Here is a 17,415-nt window from a genome sequence, read left to right on the forward strand (position 1 = left end):
AAAATAAGATGAATTATCTAAAGGAGTAAGGAGGCTAAAAATGGCCTGTGTTAACCATCATTCTTGTATACAGTTACTGATGCATTACTGGGTTATTATTTGCCTTGATGTATCACTGGCTCTGTCAGTGAACTTGTACATTATGAGGATGGATTTCTCTCCATTCATCATCACTGCTATACTGCCAGTCAAAGTTATAGATGGTAGGGAGACTCCTTTGTATTGGAGAGAATGGTGAGTCCATCTTCACTTACTGTAGTCTTTGAACACAGGACAAAGAGAAAACGTTAATCAGAAATTCTGTAGTTGGAAAACAATGTATGTTTCTTCTCTGCCAGACTTGGGCAAAGGCTCATTATTATCATTTGTGTTTTCAATGCTGGCTATTTTACTGCCTCGAAACCCCAACATCTGTTTACCAATGTGTTTTAGATCAGAGTTATATGGATAAAACAAGAAAGATTGCTAGTTTGGATCTCTCTCCACTCTCTCTTTGTTGCATTGCTGTGGCTTTAAATTGAGTGCTCATGTCCACACGATTCTACACAGACCACTGAGTTGATATCATGTCTGTGTAGTGAAAAGCAATGACTTGTAAATGTGGAGCTGAGAGTAGTACTACTAAGCAACCACAACAAAGAAAGGGTCTGTTAGCTTTAACTGGCTCGACAAAACCTAAAACCCTATTTACAGATCAGGGGTGTACAAGGTGGTTATCAACAACAACAACAACTATTAAAAGGGGGTGTTTGGAGCGTTTTTTGTCTCTTCTACTGTACAACCTTGAGACAACCAGTCGGGCTTTTGAGTGAAGTTAGAACTGCAGTTCACTGGTGCAGCTCCTCGTGGGGCCTTCAGGGAGTGTTTCCATGCCTGGATAAACCCTGTTTGACTCCCCCCGTTGCGTTCTGGGTCCCAGTTGGATGTTCTCAAAGAGCTCAGGGGGGCTTTCAGGAGGCATACCCAGAGACCCCAAATGGCTTTCAATATGAAGCACTGGCCCACAAACATGTCCCAAAACTGTCAAATGGCTCAACCTAATTTCTTACTACACAAAGCCACAGGTGGGAGTAGTGTTAGAAATTATTCTAACACAACATCCATCTACTTGCCAATCTCAAGCTCCATTTTATGCTAATGTGTTTACAAGGCCCCGAGATACTGAAACTCCACAAGCCACAGAGAGGAAGCAGAGATGCAATCTGTACTGTTCCACTGTGCCTGGAAGACTTTCAATAACATCATCATTTTAACAACTGGAAATAACTACTGATTGAATTGTTTGCAAGAGCTGTAGCAATGTTTATATGAAGGTGAAACAATTGATGATGTTTTGAGTTTGCAATTAAAACTGAATAAAAGCCTGTTTTCGATAACGTTTGTGTCTCTTTGCCACAGAGGTCTGTAGTAAACAACGTTTGTACTTGGAACTTTATTTAATGCTGCCTTTTTTCTTCCTTTCACACTTAAAATTATTTCACTTTGCCTTTTATCAAGTAGCATGAGCTAGTCTCAGATCTGAGTACCAATATTAAAACAGGAATATAGTCTGCTAGGCTGGAAGTCAACTGTCAATTCAATAGATGCCGTTTTAAGGTAGACCATCGCTCTTATCAACATGTTGTGATTATTCACCAGTGCGAAAATAGAATAGATTCGCTGGAGATGTGGTGTCACTGTCTTGTTGGTTACATAAAAAACACATTTACAGACTCCAACCCCCCTTACTGCTGGATATTTGAAAAATATAGCCATTTGAAGGCTGAATAATGACTAAAAGTCATATTTCAGTCAGACAACTCAGTCTAGGCTCGGGCCTCATCACTCCACAGATTTACAAAGAACATTGAGTGATGATTAGATAACTATCCCCCGAGCCTACAGGTGGAAGCTGGGGTGGTGGGGGGGCAGGCAAGCAGCAGCAACATGAACGCAGCAGCAGGAACATGAACGTAGCAGTAGCAAGTGAACACAGCAGTGCAGCAGCAGCATAGCGAGGCAGAGGCAGGAAGACCTGGCAGCTTAAATAGAGCGGCATGTTTAGGAGAATGTGTTTGGTTGGTTGTAAGAGGGAGGAGGTGCGTCACGTGTTAATGTATCATTGGTGCTCGAGTTGACTGCCTGAACTAGCTCGCAGGCTTCGCCCCATTTGTGATGAAACTCATGGAGTAAAGAACCGAAACACAGAAAAGCTTTAAACTGATGTCTGACACTGAAGATTCATTGGAAATCACAGCCGGAGAATTGTCATACAGTAGAAATACCGAGACAACATAGTGACACAGCCTCTTCCCAACCAACTCTTTGGAAGCTCTCTTCCGCCATCCCGTATAATTATTAACTCCTAATCCATAATCAACGTTCTATCACAAATTGTTGCAAATCCTGTCCCTGGCAGGCTCAAACTGTTCTGTTATTGTCTGAAGAAAAGATTGTTTAATGGTCATATCTAAGACACGGCTGTGGTTGAATCCCAGGGAGTAAGAAAGGGCCTGTCATATCCCAGAGAGCCTCAATCTCTCTACTAGTTTTCTAAGGGGGTCAACAGTTCATAATTTGAATGTATTATAACCCAACTCTCCTCTCGACTTCCCTTCCCTCTCCTTCTCATTTTCACTGGCCACCAACAGACTGACACATTGTCAAGAAGGAGTGCAGAGGATTGATGACAGACAGTTAAAACAACTAGATCCTCACAGAAATATGTTGCAGAGCTAAAGATTCTAAACAGTTTTGTGTCATCGTGCAATGATGTTGATGTTTATTAATCGTTCACATTGATTGATTTGACTGTCATTACCCTGAGGGCCAGACAGACTAGCCACCTATCAACATCTTCATCTTGAACGACTCTAATACTACTAGTTTTGGAGGGCAAAAACACAGACAATGAAGACATTGTCTCCTGCAACTCCCTTAAGTGCTTGTCCATTGGCTGGGTATGTTTTTCTGGAGATGAGCCACCGATAGATTACCATATCTTATCAGATCAGGTGATGCTCACGCTTCACAGCCAACACTTTTGTGAGGGATAAGGGCCCCTTCAAGCATTCTTCAGCCAAATATACGCCTCAATGAGATCTTAAACCCAACAAGCCTGCCAGCAGAAAATGAGCAGAGATGGAGGGAGTCAAGGCCAACAGCAAAGAAAAACGGAGTAAAAGCAGCAAATTAAATCTCTGCTTATCACCTTAAACATATTCTTTTTTTGTCATCAAGGTCTTTGTTGTGACTGGATCTGGCCCTTCCTACATCCAGGACATGGTTAAACTGTACACCCCAGCACGTGCACTCCGCTCTGCATCAGCCAAACAGCTCACTGCACCCTCACTGCGAGGGGGACCCAAGTTCCCATCAGCAAAAACACGTCGGTTTGCTATCCTGGCTCCAAAATGGTGGAATGAGCTCCCCATTGAAATCAGGACAGCAGAAAGCTTGCACATCTTCCGGCGCAGACTGAAAACTCATCTCTTTCGACTCCACTTCGAGCGATAGAACTATTAACAAAGCACTTATATACTAATAAAGGACTGGCTTATCTAAAGCCAGTTGAGTAGCACTTGAAATGTTTTATGAAACCTGATGTACTTATATGATTCTGTTTTCTTCAAGTTTGTATCTTGTTGGTCGAACGCACTTATTGTAAGTCGCTTTGGATAAAAGCGTCAGCTAAATGCAATGTAATGTAAATGTAACTGAGAGAGGAGTAATCTTTACAGTGTGGTGATTGACATTATTCACCCACGGATCTATGGGTTGGGGTATTGTTCTGCACGGACCTTTGAGTGAACCGGACTTCCTGTTTCCGCCGGTCTTCGCTTCCTGGTCTTGAAGTGTTTACATGTGTTTGCAGATGCTAAATAAAAGTCTAGCTTGTACCTTCGATACCTCGCCTCCGACTCCCGTCTCTTGGCACTACATTGGTGACCCCGACGTGAAAATAGCGTGCTGCGTCGTCAGTCACTCCGCGGAGGGCGAACTGTGCCTCCGCCTGAGCGAACCATGCAGGTTGGGAGATGTCTCCCAAAACTCCGGCAATTTGAAAAAAACGGCGTTACTTGCCATGCTCGGTTCAGTCTCGGATCCTTCAACGAGACTTATGTCGGGGTCACCAATGTAGTGCCGAGAGACGGGAGTCGGAGGCGGGGTATCAAAGTTACAAGCTAGACTTTTATTTTTTCACGTCGTTTCGGCGCTGGGGAGCTCCACTGCGACCCGGACGGTGGGCTTTATTACATCTCCTCCTGCCCAGGATAAATATGCAGCGTTCAAGGCTTTCCTGTTAAAGACTTTCGAGCTGTCACGGTCGGAACGGGCCCGACGCCTGCTCGCTATTCATAGCCTGGGGGACAACAAGCCTTCTGACCACATGGAGATGATGCTCAGCCTGCTGGGTACGGAAGAACCTAATTTATTGTTCATAGAACTGTTTCTTCAGCACATGCTGTCGCATGTACAGACAGCGCTCGCTAACACGGCTATTACTGAGCCCCGCACTTTGGCCGAAGAAGCTGACCGGTTCTTCCTGGCAACACAGCGTTTTGCCCCGAGGTGCTGGCCCCGACATGCAGCGGCACCTTCCCTGGTACAGGCATGCCACCTAGCAGAAGCTCCGGGGCCGACGTCAGCAACTTCAGCCCTGGCCTATGCTATTACCATGCACGCTACGGGGCGAAAGCGAAGATGTGCCGTCCCCCCTGCACCTACAAGGTAACGGGAAACGCCAAGGCCTGCGCTCGGTAGTGGCCGCGAGCGTGGGCACATCCAACCGGCTCCTGTTCATCAGGGACACCCTCTCTGGTCGCAGACTCCTTTGTGACACAGGAGCCCAGCGGAGCGTCCTGCAGGCTACCATGTCTACCGGCTACCGTATTGTAACCCTAGTTCTAGAGTGATGTGTGTGTGAAAAAAAATGCAAATTCAGACGGGCCTGGGCAAATGCAAAAAATAAAAACGATTGCATTTATCCCAGAGTAAGAGTCATCTCTCTCCACAATTCCACATTTCCCCATAATGTCTCGTTGAAATCGAGACGATCCGTTTCATACGATGTTAATTGGGCACCCATTTTGAGACTCAATTCCCCACTCACCCCCCAGTTGTAACTCCAGTAAAGGAGGCAGCCAGTGGGCGCGCGCATGTGAGTGTGATAAACCGCCGGAAGTGCTGTCAAAGCGCTATGCGGGTGCAGGGACATTATGGCCGGCGTGTTGTTGTCAGAAAACACACCTCGCCTAGTGTAACGGCCCGTCCACACAGCGGCGTGCGTTTAAGCTTGGTGGTGGGCGTGTCTGAAGCTTGGGGAGTTCTCGCGAGCAACGCGACCAACAACCAATCACATGAATCTCCCACCCCCGACATACAGTTTACGAAGTAAACTGGATATAAACTCCCCAAACAGGCGAAAACCTACCAGTTTCACCCACTATCTCTGCCACCTCCCTCCATGCCTGGCTCCTCCGGGTTTGTATCCCGGTAGGTGAACAGGGACTGATCGTACAAGACCGGGTGATTCCCTACCGCTATGATTAATTTCTCCTCCATTTTTTGGAATATTAGTCCAGCAGATATGTGAAATAATTGTGCTTTTGATGATAAAAACATGAAATTTGGCACACTGTTAGAGCATGCCCTAAGGAAGATTTGTGGCTATAGGGCCATCGCAAATTTGTCCAATGGCGCCAATGGCCGCCATTGGTTGTTATTTTACCAGTAGCTTAGGATCTAGACCACCTAGGATCTTGATTCTGGTGGCTAATCCTACATTTTCAAGGATGGGGAATGCATTGGTACTATTTACAACATGCTAGAATGTAGCTAACTATATGTATCTGGTATTCAGGGAACAAAATACACAGTAAACCATTAACATATTTATTATGGTGAAGTAATACATATATATATATATGAAATATTATATATGCAGTGGACAATGCAAATGTGTCAAGGCAGCACTGCCCTTTGCCACTGTGGTGGACTGTGTTTTCAGAACTAAGTCTGCATTTAGTTGAAAACCTGTAATATTTCATATATATATATGTAACATGTATTACTTCACCATAATAAATATGTTAATTGTTTACTGTGTATTTTGTTCCCTGAATACCAGATACATATAGTTAGCTACATTCTAGCATGTTGTAAATAGTACCAATGCATTCCCCATCCTTGAAAATGTAGGATTAGCCACCAGAATCAAGATCCTAGGTAGTCTAGATCCTAAGCTACTGGTAAAATAACAACCAATGGACAAATTTGCGATGGCCCTATAGCCAAAAATCTTCCTTAGGGCATGCTCTAACAGTGTTTCTATCATCAAAAGCACAATTATTTCAGATATTTCACATATCTGCTGGACTATATGAGGAAATGACCTGCAGTGTGTCTCTCCCAGCATACACACGGTTTGATTGGCTAGCGCTTGTACTGGCAGATTTGCATAAACAGGATTTGATTGGCTGACGCTTTCCACCAATAGAACGGAATTTATGACAGAAGAAATGGATTAGAAAATGATTCTGAAAATCATTAATGATGTTGGAGGGATAAACAGACTTGCATTTTGTTAAGTTGAAATGGGTTTGTAAGTTCTTCTCAAGCCAGGTCACTGTGTGTGTGTGTGTGTGTGTGTGTGTGTGTGTGTGTGTGTGTGTGTGTGTGTGTGTGTGTGTGTGTGTGTGTGTGTGTGTGTGTGTGTGTGTGTGTGTGTGTGTGTGATGTGTAGAAGACTTTGTTTGTGAAGTCACTTCCCAAACTATGTGTTGAATTTCATCACCGTCACTGACGCCAGGGGGAAAGACTAAACTTATCACAGATGAGGCTGGAAGACAGTTCCTTACAGGAAAGTCCCCTGAGCGAGCGTGTGTGTGTGAGTGGTGAGTGTGTGTGAATGAAGAGAGAGAAGTTGTAGATGTGTTGTGAGATGCTGGCCCTCTATCAGGCCTCCTGCCTTGCACAGATAAGACAGGAATGCTGCTTAAAATGAAATCAGGTGAGACGCTCCTCCTGGAACCAAAACAAGCTGAGAGGAAAGGACCTGAACACCACCTCTCTGAGTGCTTAGAAACATCCACCCTTTGACTCCTGCTTCAATAGACGTACAAGTACTCAGTGGTGGAAGAAGTGCCTTTACTTAGAAAGTAGAAATACTTCACTCTTAGAATACTCCACAACAAGTAAACGTCCTAAAATTAAAGGTAAGTAGAATTATAAAGCATTATGAGCCAAGTGTATTTCAATTGACAAAAGTCAAAGATCTAAGTATGCAGAATGGCTCTTTTGATAGTATTCAATTATTGTTTAGTAATAAATCCTTCTGTTTTTATTCCTCACAAATGCATGTAGGGACATTTAGATGTTGTTATTTGACAATTCAGAGCCATTGTATTAACAATTTACTGAAACTACTGTATCTATCATATATCATGTGCTTTTGATATGTAAAATATAACTATGAGTGTTGAATAAATGTGAGTAAAGCATAAGAAAAATGCCCTCCAAAATGTAGTTGAGTAGAAGTATTTGTTGCAAACAATGGAAATACTGCTGCAGCTAACCGCCTTATCAATGGAATTGTTTTGTATCCACTTTAAACCAACATGTACCTGGTTTCTTCTTTGGTCAAATATTTCATATTCAACGATTTCTAGGTTTGTTGGATCCATGTACTTTAGCAACATGGACATGAGCAGCCATAAGCCGCATGGTTGACAATATATATCTTTTTCTAAAACCCACTTTAGGCACTTTGAGCAGTTGCTGACCACTGTGGTTAATATGATCTAAGCAAACATCTTCAGCATTATGAGAAATAGATGGATCCAAGCATAGCTAATGTGCTAAAAAGCATTGTACAGCTGGGGGTCTAACTTAATGTAAATGGTAATACCAAGATAAGGAATGCCTCCTTTCATGTGAAGTGCAATGTTCCTAGAGCAGGGCTTGGATGACAGCTACTAATTCAGAATAAATGATAAATGGACTGCATTTGTAAAGTACTTTTCCCCTTAAAGCACTTTTACACTTATACGTGAGCATTCACCAACTCACACACATTCAAAAAGAAGCAAAGATTGCCAAACAAGGTGCCACCTGCTCAGGGAAACCAACATTATCACACTGTTGGACATGCTATCGAGAAAAATGTAGAGTTGAGTATCCTGCCCAAGTTCACAATTACAGCAAGGGTTTCCAAGGGCACCTTCCAATTGGTCGACTCTACCCCCAGAAGTGTCGTCCCCATCCTCCCAGATGGGGCAGTGCATTTTTGTATTCCTAAGACGTATACAAATCTGTCTCTAAGGCTGCACACAGCCCTAGGTCCCTTCACAAATCAAAGGGTATGTAGAGCAGCCTGTATATAGCCTGTAGGCAAAGACCAGGGCAAAGAGAGCAAAGAACACTCAGTTCTGTTTCTAACAAATAAAACTGTGCACAGTAATAAATAAAGTCAAACCCCATGAGTGAATCAGCATCGTTGGTGCCATGTTCCTGCCAACTTAAAGGAACAAAACATGGGATGTTGTCTTTAGAGTGACCGTACCTGGGCATCAGGAAGCGAGATGTCCATGATGAGCGGCTGTCCGTGAGGCTGTCCGTTCACCAGCCTGGAGTAGACCAGCTGGTAGCCTCTGATCTGGCCGTGCTGCTTCACAGACAGGGGGGGCTTCCAGGTCACTCTGATGGCGGTTGAGTTGAGGGCATCTGCCTCCACCTTCCTGGGGGGAGCTCCAGGCACTGCAGCACAACACAGCACACAACTTCAACTTAACAGTCTTCAGGGAACGATGAAAGTTAAGTATCTACTTTTACCTTTTGGTTACAACTCTCATTCAATTATAGTTGGTTGTCCAAGCGAATGCTCCAAAACACGTTTTTACAAGAATGTCCAAAGTGTTGTGCCCTGATTATGATCTTATTGACTATCTGTTTGATAATTGAATGGCGGTTGAAACCTGTGTTTCATAGAGAAATATCTTACACAACAGTTTCTTATAATGTGATAATAACATTATAGAATAACTATGGAGAAGGACATGTCAGTTGTTTGAAGATCCTTATTTTATCCTCCTACATAGAACAAATATGTAAGAGTGGTGTGGTCCTTTGTTTCACGCATATATCATTCAATCCAACTACTTGCTGCTATTAACTACTCTGTCTCTCCATTCAGAATAAAGTTAACCAGGTATTTAAAACGTTGATGGTAATCCTGGAGAAAATATGTCTCCCTGGAAACATAAAGTATGTAGTAGTGTACACAATTGTGCATGTAAAGGTAATGTGTATGTGAAAGAGGTGTGGACCGATTTCAAGTTGTGGTTAGCTTTCGCTCATATTCTCCTGAACTGATGAGATAGGAACAGCCCTGGAGGAGTTAGAAGGTAATATGAAGGTTGCTCGCTATCTTTGCAGGTTATACACATCAAAGCTTGTCACATGTTGCCACAAGAGGATACTGGGAGAAGGGGTTATCCTTCTTCATAGAATATTGGAAATTAGCTCATGAAGATTCCTCTGTATTGCTTGGTCAGCTTCAGAGGGAGGCACAAACTAATATAAATTTGACTTCAATAAAAAGGAGGAGATGAGGTCATGCCAAGATTAATGGAAGTCAAGACAGACAAGAAGACCAAAGGAAGAGTTAGAGGTTAAAATGCACTGCACCAAGAGATAAAGACATGGGGAGAAAAGTGTTAAAACAGCTCAGCCAGCACAGCAGGCAAAGGAAAGCTCTGGAACACTGTGTCAGCACTTTGTGCTTTGGACTAATTACAATCGCTTAACCTCAAATAATAGGAGCAAGCTTCCACAATCAAGCTCAAGGCTTTGGAGGAAAAACGTCAATACATTTCTGTTATACAAACACAAATCCTGTGAAGTGTGAAAGAAGAACAAAATAACTGTGTGAGTAAAAACAGCAGACTAAACACATCTTTGAAGTCAGTAGTAACCAGGAAATATAAGCAGCTCCTGGGTGTTCTGTGCTGCTGTAGCCACATTGCTAATTCAATAACAGACTACTAGAGGCTAATGCTAACCGTAGCCCTAACCCTGCTTTTTTTACTGGTTACAACCCCTAACCATTACCCAATTTGGTGATTTTACCACTTTCTGTACGAATTACACGAGAATTATCCAATTGTTGCTATAATGGGTGTCGATGACAGCAAGAGGCTGTAAGATGATGTATGTCCCAGAGAGCGAAATGAGAATGTGTAAGATATTGTCAGCACAGAGCTGAAAGGAGAACTTATGGGCAGAGCACAGAAAAAAGCAGCTACAGTTACTGGGGAGAACGGACAGATGCTGGAGAAACCCAGTCAGTGATCAGAGCTCAAAGTCAAATGGGGTGCAGAGAGATGAAAAGAGTGAGAGATTACAATTCAGTAGGTGTGCAGAAAAGGCTGTGACAGGGAATAAAGATGGAGAGAGGAGGACAGCAGGTGGAGAGGCTTAGTGCTTTGGATTGAGGAAGGAAACCGTTCTCCTATCACTGTTCACATCTGTTTTTATAATACACAAATTCTGAGGTCAAGTCATAAGGCAGTGAACAAAGAAAGGGTGATGTCATACATGAGTTTCTGCAGGTAACCTAATGTAGATTAAGGGTAAACCAGGTAACTGAAACGCAGTTGGGTACATTTCATGTTATTATAAAAAAGGGATGAATTTGGGTTATACAAATTTAGAGAGGAGGCGTAACATTGTTAGGCTAACAAATGAAAGCCACTAGACGTGCAATGCCATTCTAGAAACATTATTTGAATTGCATACCTTTATGTTTGTGGTTATATGTATGAAGAGCTCAACATTTGGGAAATACAACTTAGCTTTTCTTTTTAAATTGGAGATGGGAAAATATTGATCAATATCATGAGACGTGTCACATGTGTTTACAGCGATGGGGTCAGGAAAAGGTTTCACTGAATCAACAGCCTTGATGCATCTGGAAACAGAGAGCCTGGCACTGTCTTAAGAAACAATAATACACCTGGCAGCAGCTAAATCTGACTAATTAAATAAGAATCATAACAAAACACAGATTCTTTAAAATAAAATAGAAAGAAAATGATAACATATATAAATTACAGTGTTTTTAAGCAGCGTTTCTCACAAAATGTCTTTGAGCTCCAAAATAATTATTGAATGCATTTTAAATGCAATAATATCCCTGTGAACTTGCAAGCAGGCTTCTTCTCTACTGACTTCCACATCTGTCTCTGTGATCACACAATTGAATGATTAACTCAGCATCGCTCGGAAAAAGACTATTAACTAATTCAGATAGTATCAATCATTCCAACAAATCAATAAACAGAGAGCAGACAAGTCACAACAGTACACACATACACACCACTCTCTGCACTTTCTAATCTCATAATTGCCTTTGAGTCACAGACATTACATACTACTTGTTAGATGCTTTTATCCAAAGCGACTTAAATACTCAATACTGTGGGAAATCCTCACAGGAGCAATTTGGGGTGAAGTGTCTTGCCCAGGGACACAACAACATGCTGACTGCAGTGGGGTTTGAACCTGTGCTCCCCTGATACGAACACCAACGCACGAGTCCACTGCGCCACAGCCTCCCAATTCAAACACAATAAGAGCAAGAGGCCATCAAATAAATCCAGACATTGGTGGACTGATATGATTAAGAGGATATTAAGGGAAGGAGTCGGGAAGATGTCAAAGGAAGAGCTGGAGTTCATTTGTCAAAGAGACCTCAGCTGGTCTGGACAGTGAGCTTCAACAGAGGGCAGCTTTCACATTATACTTTCTAGACCTCCCAACTTGTTCTAGTCTATTTGCCAGCTCATAGAGTCCTATTGTGAACCCGGAAATGTTGAGTACCCCGATGTTTAATGTTAGAAATGGATCGTACGGGTCCCCAGCACTTAGAAATGGCTGGATGCTGACTTGCATATGTTGGGCAATTTGCACTTTTATCATAAGTGGCATCAATTAGTATTAATTAGCACTATAGCCTATGCATACAATAGTTTAAAATGGCTTGGTTACTGAGGATGTTGAATCAATTTCAGACATGTTCCGGCTCAAGAATGGCAGTTTTTAACCAGAAACTGACCATATGTGTACTCCCCGTGGGCTGATTGTGATGACATTTTGGGTGGATTTTAAAGTTCAAGGGGACTCAAAACTGCAATTTTTGAGCCTAAAATGGATACAAATTGTTTCAACGTCCTCAATATATACTTAGATTTTGTCTAGTGGCTCCAGAAAAGAGCAAATTACTCTCATTGGTCATGATGTGGCCAATTGTGCGCTCACAAAAAGGTGAATGAAAGGATTTGTTGAAAGGTGTCATATATCTGTGCTCGTTGGGCTTCTAATTGTCTCCAGCAGTGACAGTTTTACAGTTTTACGCTATACGATCATTTCCTGATAACGATGAAGCCATAGCCCCGCCTCTCCCCACCTCTGCTGCTCACTGCTGTAGCATGGTCAGTAGCTACTGCAGGAGCTACTGCTACTGACCATGCTACAGATGTTAGTGCAACATCTACAGCTCCTCTACCACAACCATCAGCAACAAGTGGACATGGAGAACTACATGAACTACATGTTGCTAAATCCACCGCGGAGAATAAACAGAAGGGCAACCAGGCAACCATGGCAACCATGCTCGGGGGGGGGGGGGTCTTCTTCGCTGCTTTTGGTGTATTTTGTGGCGGAAGTACAGCGCCACTTACAGGCCCGGCATATGTACTACAGCGGTCTCGTGTGAAGGGACACGTTTATTGAGCCGTATCCGTGTGAACGGAATACTTTTTTGATATCGAATCGGTTCGTTTGCGTTCCCGTGTAAATGGGGCCTGAGTCTCGGTGGCCATTCAGACCAACTGTCTGACTTAGAACAGAGAAAAGGCATGTCATGTTAACACTTAGGCAACTCTCCAGACAGGAGAGAGGGGAAGGCCCGGCAGCACAGAGAGGCATGCAGAAGATAACAGCAGCAAAGTCTCACAAAGCAGACAAACTAGAACTGTGAGGAGTAGAGATTAGAATACTCTGCCCCTCCATGTGAGGTCGGCCCAGACCCTAGGGTTTTTTTAATCTACGCTTAAAACACACTTCTTCTCCCTGGCCTTTTAGTCAGAGTGGAGCACGACTCCTGACTATTCCCTGTGTTTTCAATATATCTGTTGTAAGGGTGTAACGGTTCACAGAAGTCACGGTTCGGTTCGTACCTCGGTTTGGAGGTCACGGTTCGGTACAACAACAAAAAGCAAAAAAAAGTCCCAAATGCATAATTCCAGGTTTGTTGTTATTTATGATTGAACAGTAGTGCAAGTTTCAGTTTAAAAATAAAGAACTCTTTTTTGAATAATTAACTGTATTACACAGTTAAAAACAAACCATACACAGTACACTCAGATGGCCATATTATCTATAATGGCTGATGTCAAACAAAAAGGTTTCATCAAGCTGTAAAGCTAAAAAGAATGTCTTGAAAATATGACATCATAAATGATAAGAAAGTGTTTCAAGAGCGCAAAGTCGTTGAAAAACATATGCCAAAAGCTTCCGTTATTTATTTTGGTCTCACTGCTTTCATGTCTCTTGGCTTCTTAAAAACAGCGGGGATCAGCTGTTGAACTGCTGCTGTCTTTTGGCTCCGGTGATTGGCAAATCTGGGTGATGCCTTCTGATATGATTTAGCAAGTTTGGCGTGTGTTACCAATAGCATACCGCACCTCTGTAGAACAACGGCGACACACCGTCCTCGTTGATCCACCACTCGTACACTCCATCGTTATTGTAGTCCACAGGGAACCCGAAATGTTCCCACACAGCTGATTTAAAAGAAGCAGGTGGGTTCTAGCTCCTGTGTTATCTGAAATCGCCATACTAACTTTTCTTCTTCTTGTATTTTGTTCGTTTTGTTGTTGTGTTTCTTCTTCTTCTTCATTTGTTGTTTAAGGGCGGCTGGCAAACAGCTTTTAGGCGCAATACCGCCCCCTGGATTATATAAAGTGTAGTGGATACTGCCCTGAATGACGCTATTTTTCCCACTCATAAAAAAAAGGCGTATTCGTCGTGTGACTGCGTGTGCCGAACCGTGACGTCCGAACCGTGACGGTACGGGACGAATACGGATACCGTTACACCCCTAATCTGTTGTAATTTATTGTCTTTTATTATGAATGTAGTAATGTAGTATTTATTACATGTACATCACTTTGGCCCGACCAAAAATCGCTTTTAAATGTGCTTTATAAATATGCTTTATAAATACACTTTGATTTGATTTGATTTGATTTAGAGTATAGCAAGAAAATAAACTGGCCATACTATTTGATTTTGGAAAGGTCAAGGTCATCATTTAAATTTTTTTTAATTAAATGTTGGTAGCTGAAACTACCTTTTTAGAGCTTTGGTAACATAGCTGCGGTACAGATCCTCCATATTAACCTCTTTTCCCTTCACAACACAACTTCCTGCAATTGCACTGAATGTTACTTGAGGTAAATTGCGTGCTAAATATGAAATAGGAATTTATTACGTTTTTAATTCACAGATAATTTGTAAATGTAGGTACCTTAAATATTCTTAATTTATTAGAATTTACACATCCGAAAATGTTCCCTTGGAATAAATTGAATACTCGATTAACAATTTCAATTACCAAGGAAAAGTGTCAGATATCAACGTTCTTATTCATTTAGACTACATAAATAACATTGGACAGTTATCCCTGGAAACTAATTTAATTGCATTCATGTGATTTATGTCCAAGACCAACATTCAATGCTAATGGCACACATATCTGTAAACGATCATTGTGGAAATGGATGAAAGTCTCTTGAGAAATGCTGAATGTAAGGACTCTCTCATTCCTCCTGACTGGTCAAACCTAATCCTCAAAACTCACAACTTTTTTATTTTAGCATTTATAAGGCTCTAGCAACCACTGCTTGTAGCTAATACCAAATGTATTGGGATGGGAATGTCTTGAATCACTGGTTCAGATGCCATGGTAACTGTTTATAAGATTAGTGTTACAACTCAGGTTATAAAACTGGTACTGTTTGGAAAACTAGTCTAAACTTAATTATATAAACCAAATCTTTCCCACATAAGAACACCATGTTTCATTGTCTTAATCAGACAGGCTGCGAGAGAGGACATATTGCAGAACCTGCTTTATATTTTTTGTAATATTTTCAGTTGGTTAGTCGTTTAGAGATGCATGTTCCGACCATTATACCAGAGAGGGTGAAGGTCCGGGGGCCTTAGGGAGTTGCATACTTCACGGCAATGTCTATAAACTTGTTTATTTTTGTTAGGGAATAGTATTTGTATCCTGATTTTCCTTTTAGAGTGTCACACATTTAGTGAGAGTTTGTGAGATTTGCTGCAAGAGAGGAGCAGATAGTGTATTGGAGAGGTTTGTGTCTACTCTACGACCTCATCTACATACCATCTTCCATGGTTCTGATGCGGGCAGCGGAGCTCTCCGGGCCGGGCCCAGCGTCAGTGTGAGCCCTCAGCCACACCAAATACTCAGTCCACTTCAGCAAGTCCTCCAGCAGGTAGCTGGTGACATCAGCACCGATCCATGACACCTGGTGGAGGCTCAGGTCCTCCCCTGTCAGAGCCTGGTAGCTCAGGGAGTACCTCACTATCTCCCCGTGGTGTCTGTCTGTGGGCGGAGCCACCCAACTCACCTTGATGCTGGTGGAGCTGAGGCTGAGCAAGCGTACCTCCTGGGGTGGGGCTGAGGGGGCTGATGGGAGGGAGGAGGAGGAGGAGGAGGAGGGGGATGGTCAAACAGGGTGGATAATGGAAGACAGAACGACTGACCTTCTGGACTGCAGAGATAATGTGGTTATATGTTACAGAAATAGAGGTGATTTCCAAACCATTGGTTCATATCCTTTCAATTTATTTTACCATTATGTTTTAGAGAAAACTGCAGTGAATTGTTGAAATTTGAATCATAAAATATGAATGAAATTTGACTTAAATTTAAGTTTATCGTATGCAATTAAACTTAACTTGGATTCAAGAGTTAGAAAATAAGATTCAATTGATATTAAAAAATATTGTAATTTAAGCAGAATCACCTTTTTAACAAACCAAATTGATAATACGTCATCTAATCGAGCTTGGTTGAAACCAAATGGTTAATTTATACGATTTTTCTTAACAATGAGGTGAATTCTTGTCATAAAATGAACCCAATAATGCACATAAAATATTAGTTTTTGTTTTCATCGTCTTCTACAAAACACCTTCACAGTCCAGAGGGCATGACAAAAACACGGGTATCACTTCACAATGATGCACAAAACACAGACATATAAGCATAACAACGTAAAGACACACCAACTGCACAGTAATACAAGGACACTGTAGATGAATGCATGTGTGCACAATGATAAACATGCACATATTTCAACCAAATACAACAGCAAAGCAACAGTAGGGATGAATGTGGGGCTGGTGGGAGGGATAACTCAGGGACTCTTCTCCTGCCTCTGTGGCTGCTGAACAGTGTTGGACGCTGCCTTGTTCTAACAGCTGTCAATCCCTCAAACATACCTAAACGTTTGCATGTGCTGAATAAAGACGCAAATGAACAGAGTTTTGAAAATTACCATTAGTAAAAATAAACAAGACTGCCTCATGATCTCACAAAAATGTCTGTACCACACCAAAGCAAAAACATTTTAAGCAAATATGTCTTTTAGAGTTTGGTGGAAACTGATGGGATGATACGCTTGAATTTTCCAATCCAGAAAACTGTGATTATGGACAGAATTGGGCATTGTTATAATGATAACGTAGCGCAAGTTCTTTCAGGAAGACTGTCTCGTACACCCCGATTCACAAATTCTCTCTCTCTCTCACTCGCCCTTTCTTTCCATAAGCATGGGCGTATCACTCCCTCAGCTAAACCAATCAGACCAGTCCCATCTCCCACAAGCCAATCAAAGCGCATCCTGCAAACTTTTAAATCTGCTCTCTTCTCCCCTGTCAGCTGTCATTTCAGGCGACTTCACTGCCAGTTCATTAGATCCAGGGCCCAGTCAAGCACCCTTCATCACTCCGTCCAGCTCCTCACCACCACCAGTGTTTAGAGGTTTCACCTTCCCTTGTCGGCCTCCCCCCTAAATACGTCACAGCCTGATGGGGTCTAATCGCCAAAGTGTAATATGTCTTGCCCTTTGCACATACGGCAATAAATATGTTTATCGCAACAACAACTGGAAATCTCTCCTGATTTAAATAAGAATGTATAGGAAGTAGTTCAACCAAAGACTGATGTTCCTTTTCCAACATATTTCATTTGAATTGGTGGTATCAATGTTAATCACAATAATAATCATAATCTTGACAAATCCTCAAGTTTAAAATACTACGGCTAGTTTTTTCCTCCAA

The 17,415-nt window shown here is 42.2% G+C and overlaps 1 protein-coding gene across 22 annotated transcripts in view; it reads right to left on the bottom strand.

Moving 5' to 3' along the window:
- The window catches only part of ptprfa (protein tyrosine phosphatase receptor type Fa), a 315,231-nt gene that overhangs the window by 67,481 nt on the left and 230,335 nt on the right, over window positions 1-17,415 (bottom strand). For 18 of the 22 annotated variants that reach the window (XM_034237428.1, XM_034237408.1, XM_034237427.1 and 15 more), the window contains 2 exons: window positions 15,452-15,757; window positions 8,543-8,736 (listed from right to left, as the gene is read on the bottom strand). In XM_034237428.1, the coding sequence (XP_034093319.1) occupies window positions 8,543-8,736; window positions 15,452-15,757 (500 nt within the window). The remainder of the gene's footprint in view (window positions 1-8,542; window positions 8,737-15,451; window positions 15,758-17,415) is intronic. The other 4 variants (XM_034237429.1, XM_034237425.1, XM_034237424.1 and 1 more) reach the window with 1 other exon arrangement.

This window comes from Gymnodraco acuticeps, unplaced genomic scaffold (assembly GCF_902827175.1).
Source record: "Gymnodraco acuticeps unplaced genomic scaffold, fGymAcu1.1, whole genome shotgun sequence".
Lineage (NCBI taxonomy): Eukaryota > Metazoa > Chordata > Actinopteri > Perciformes > Bathydraconidae > Gymnodraco > Gymnodraco acuticeps.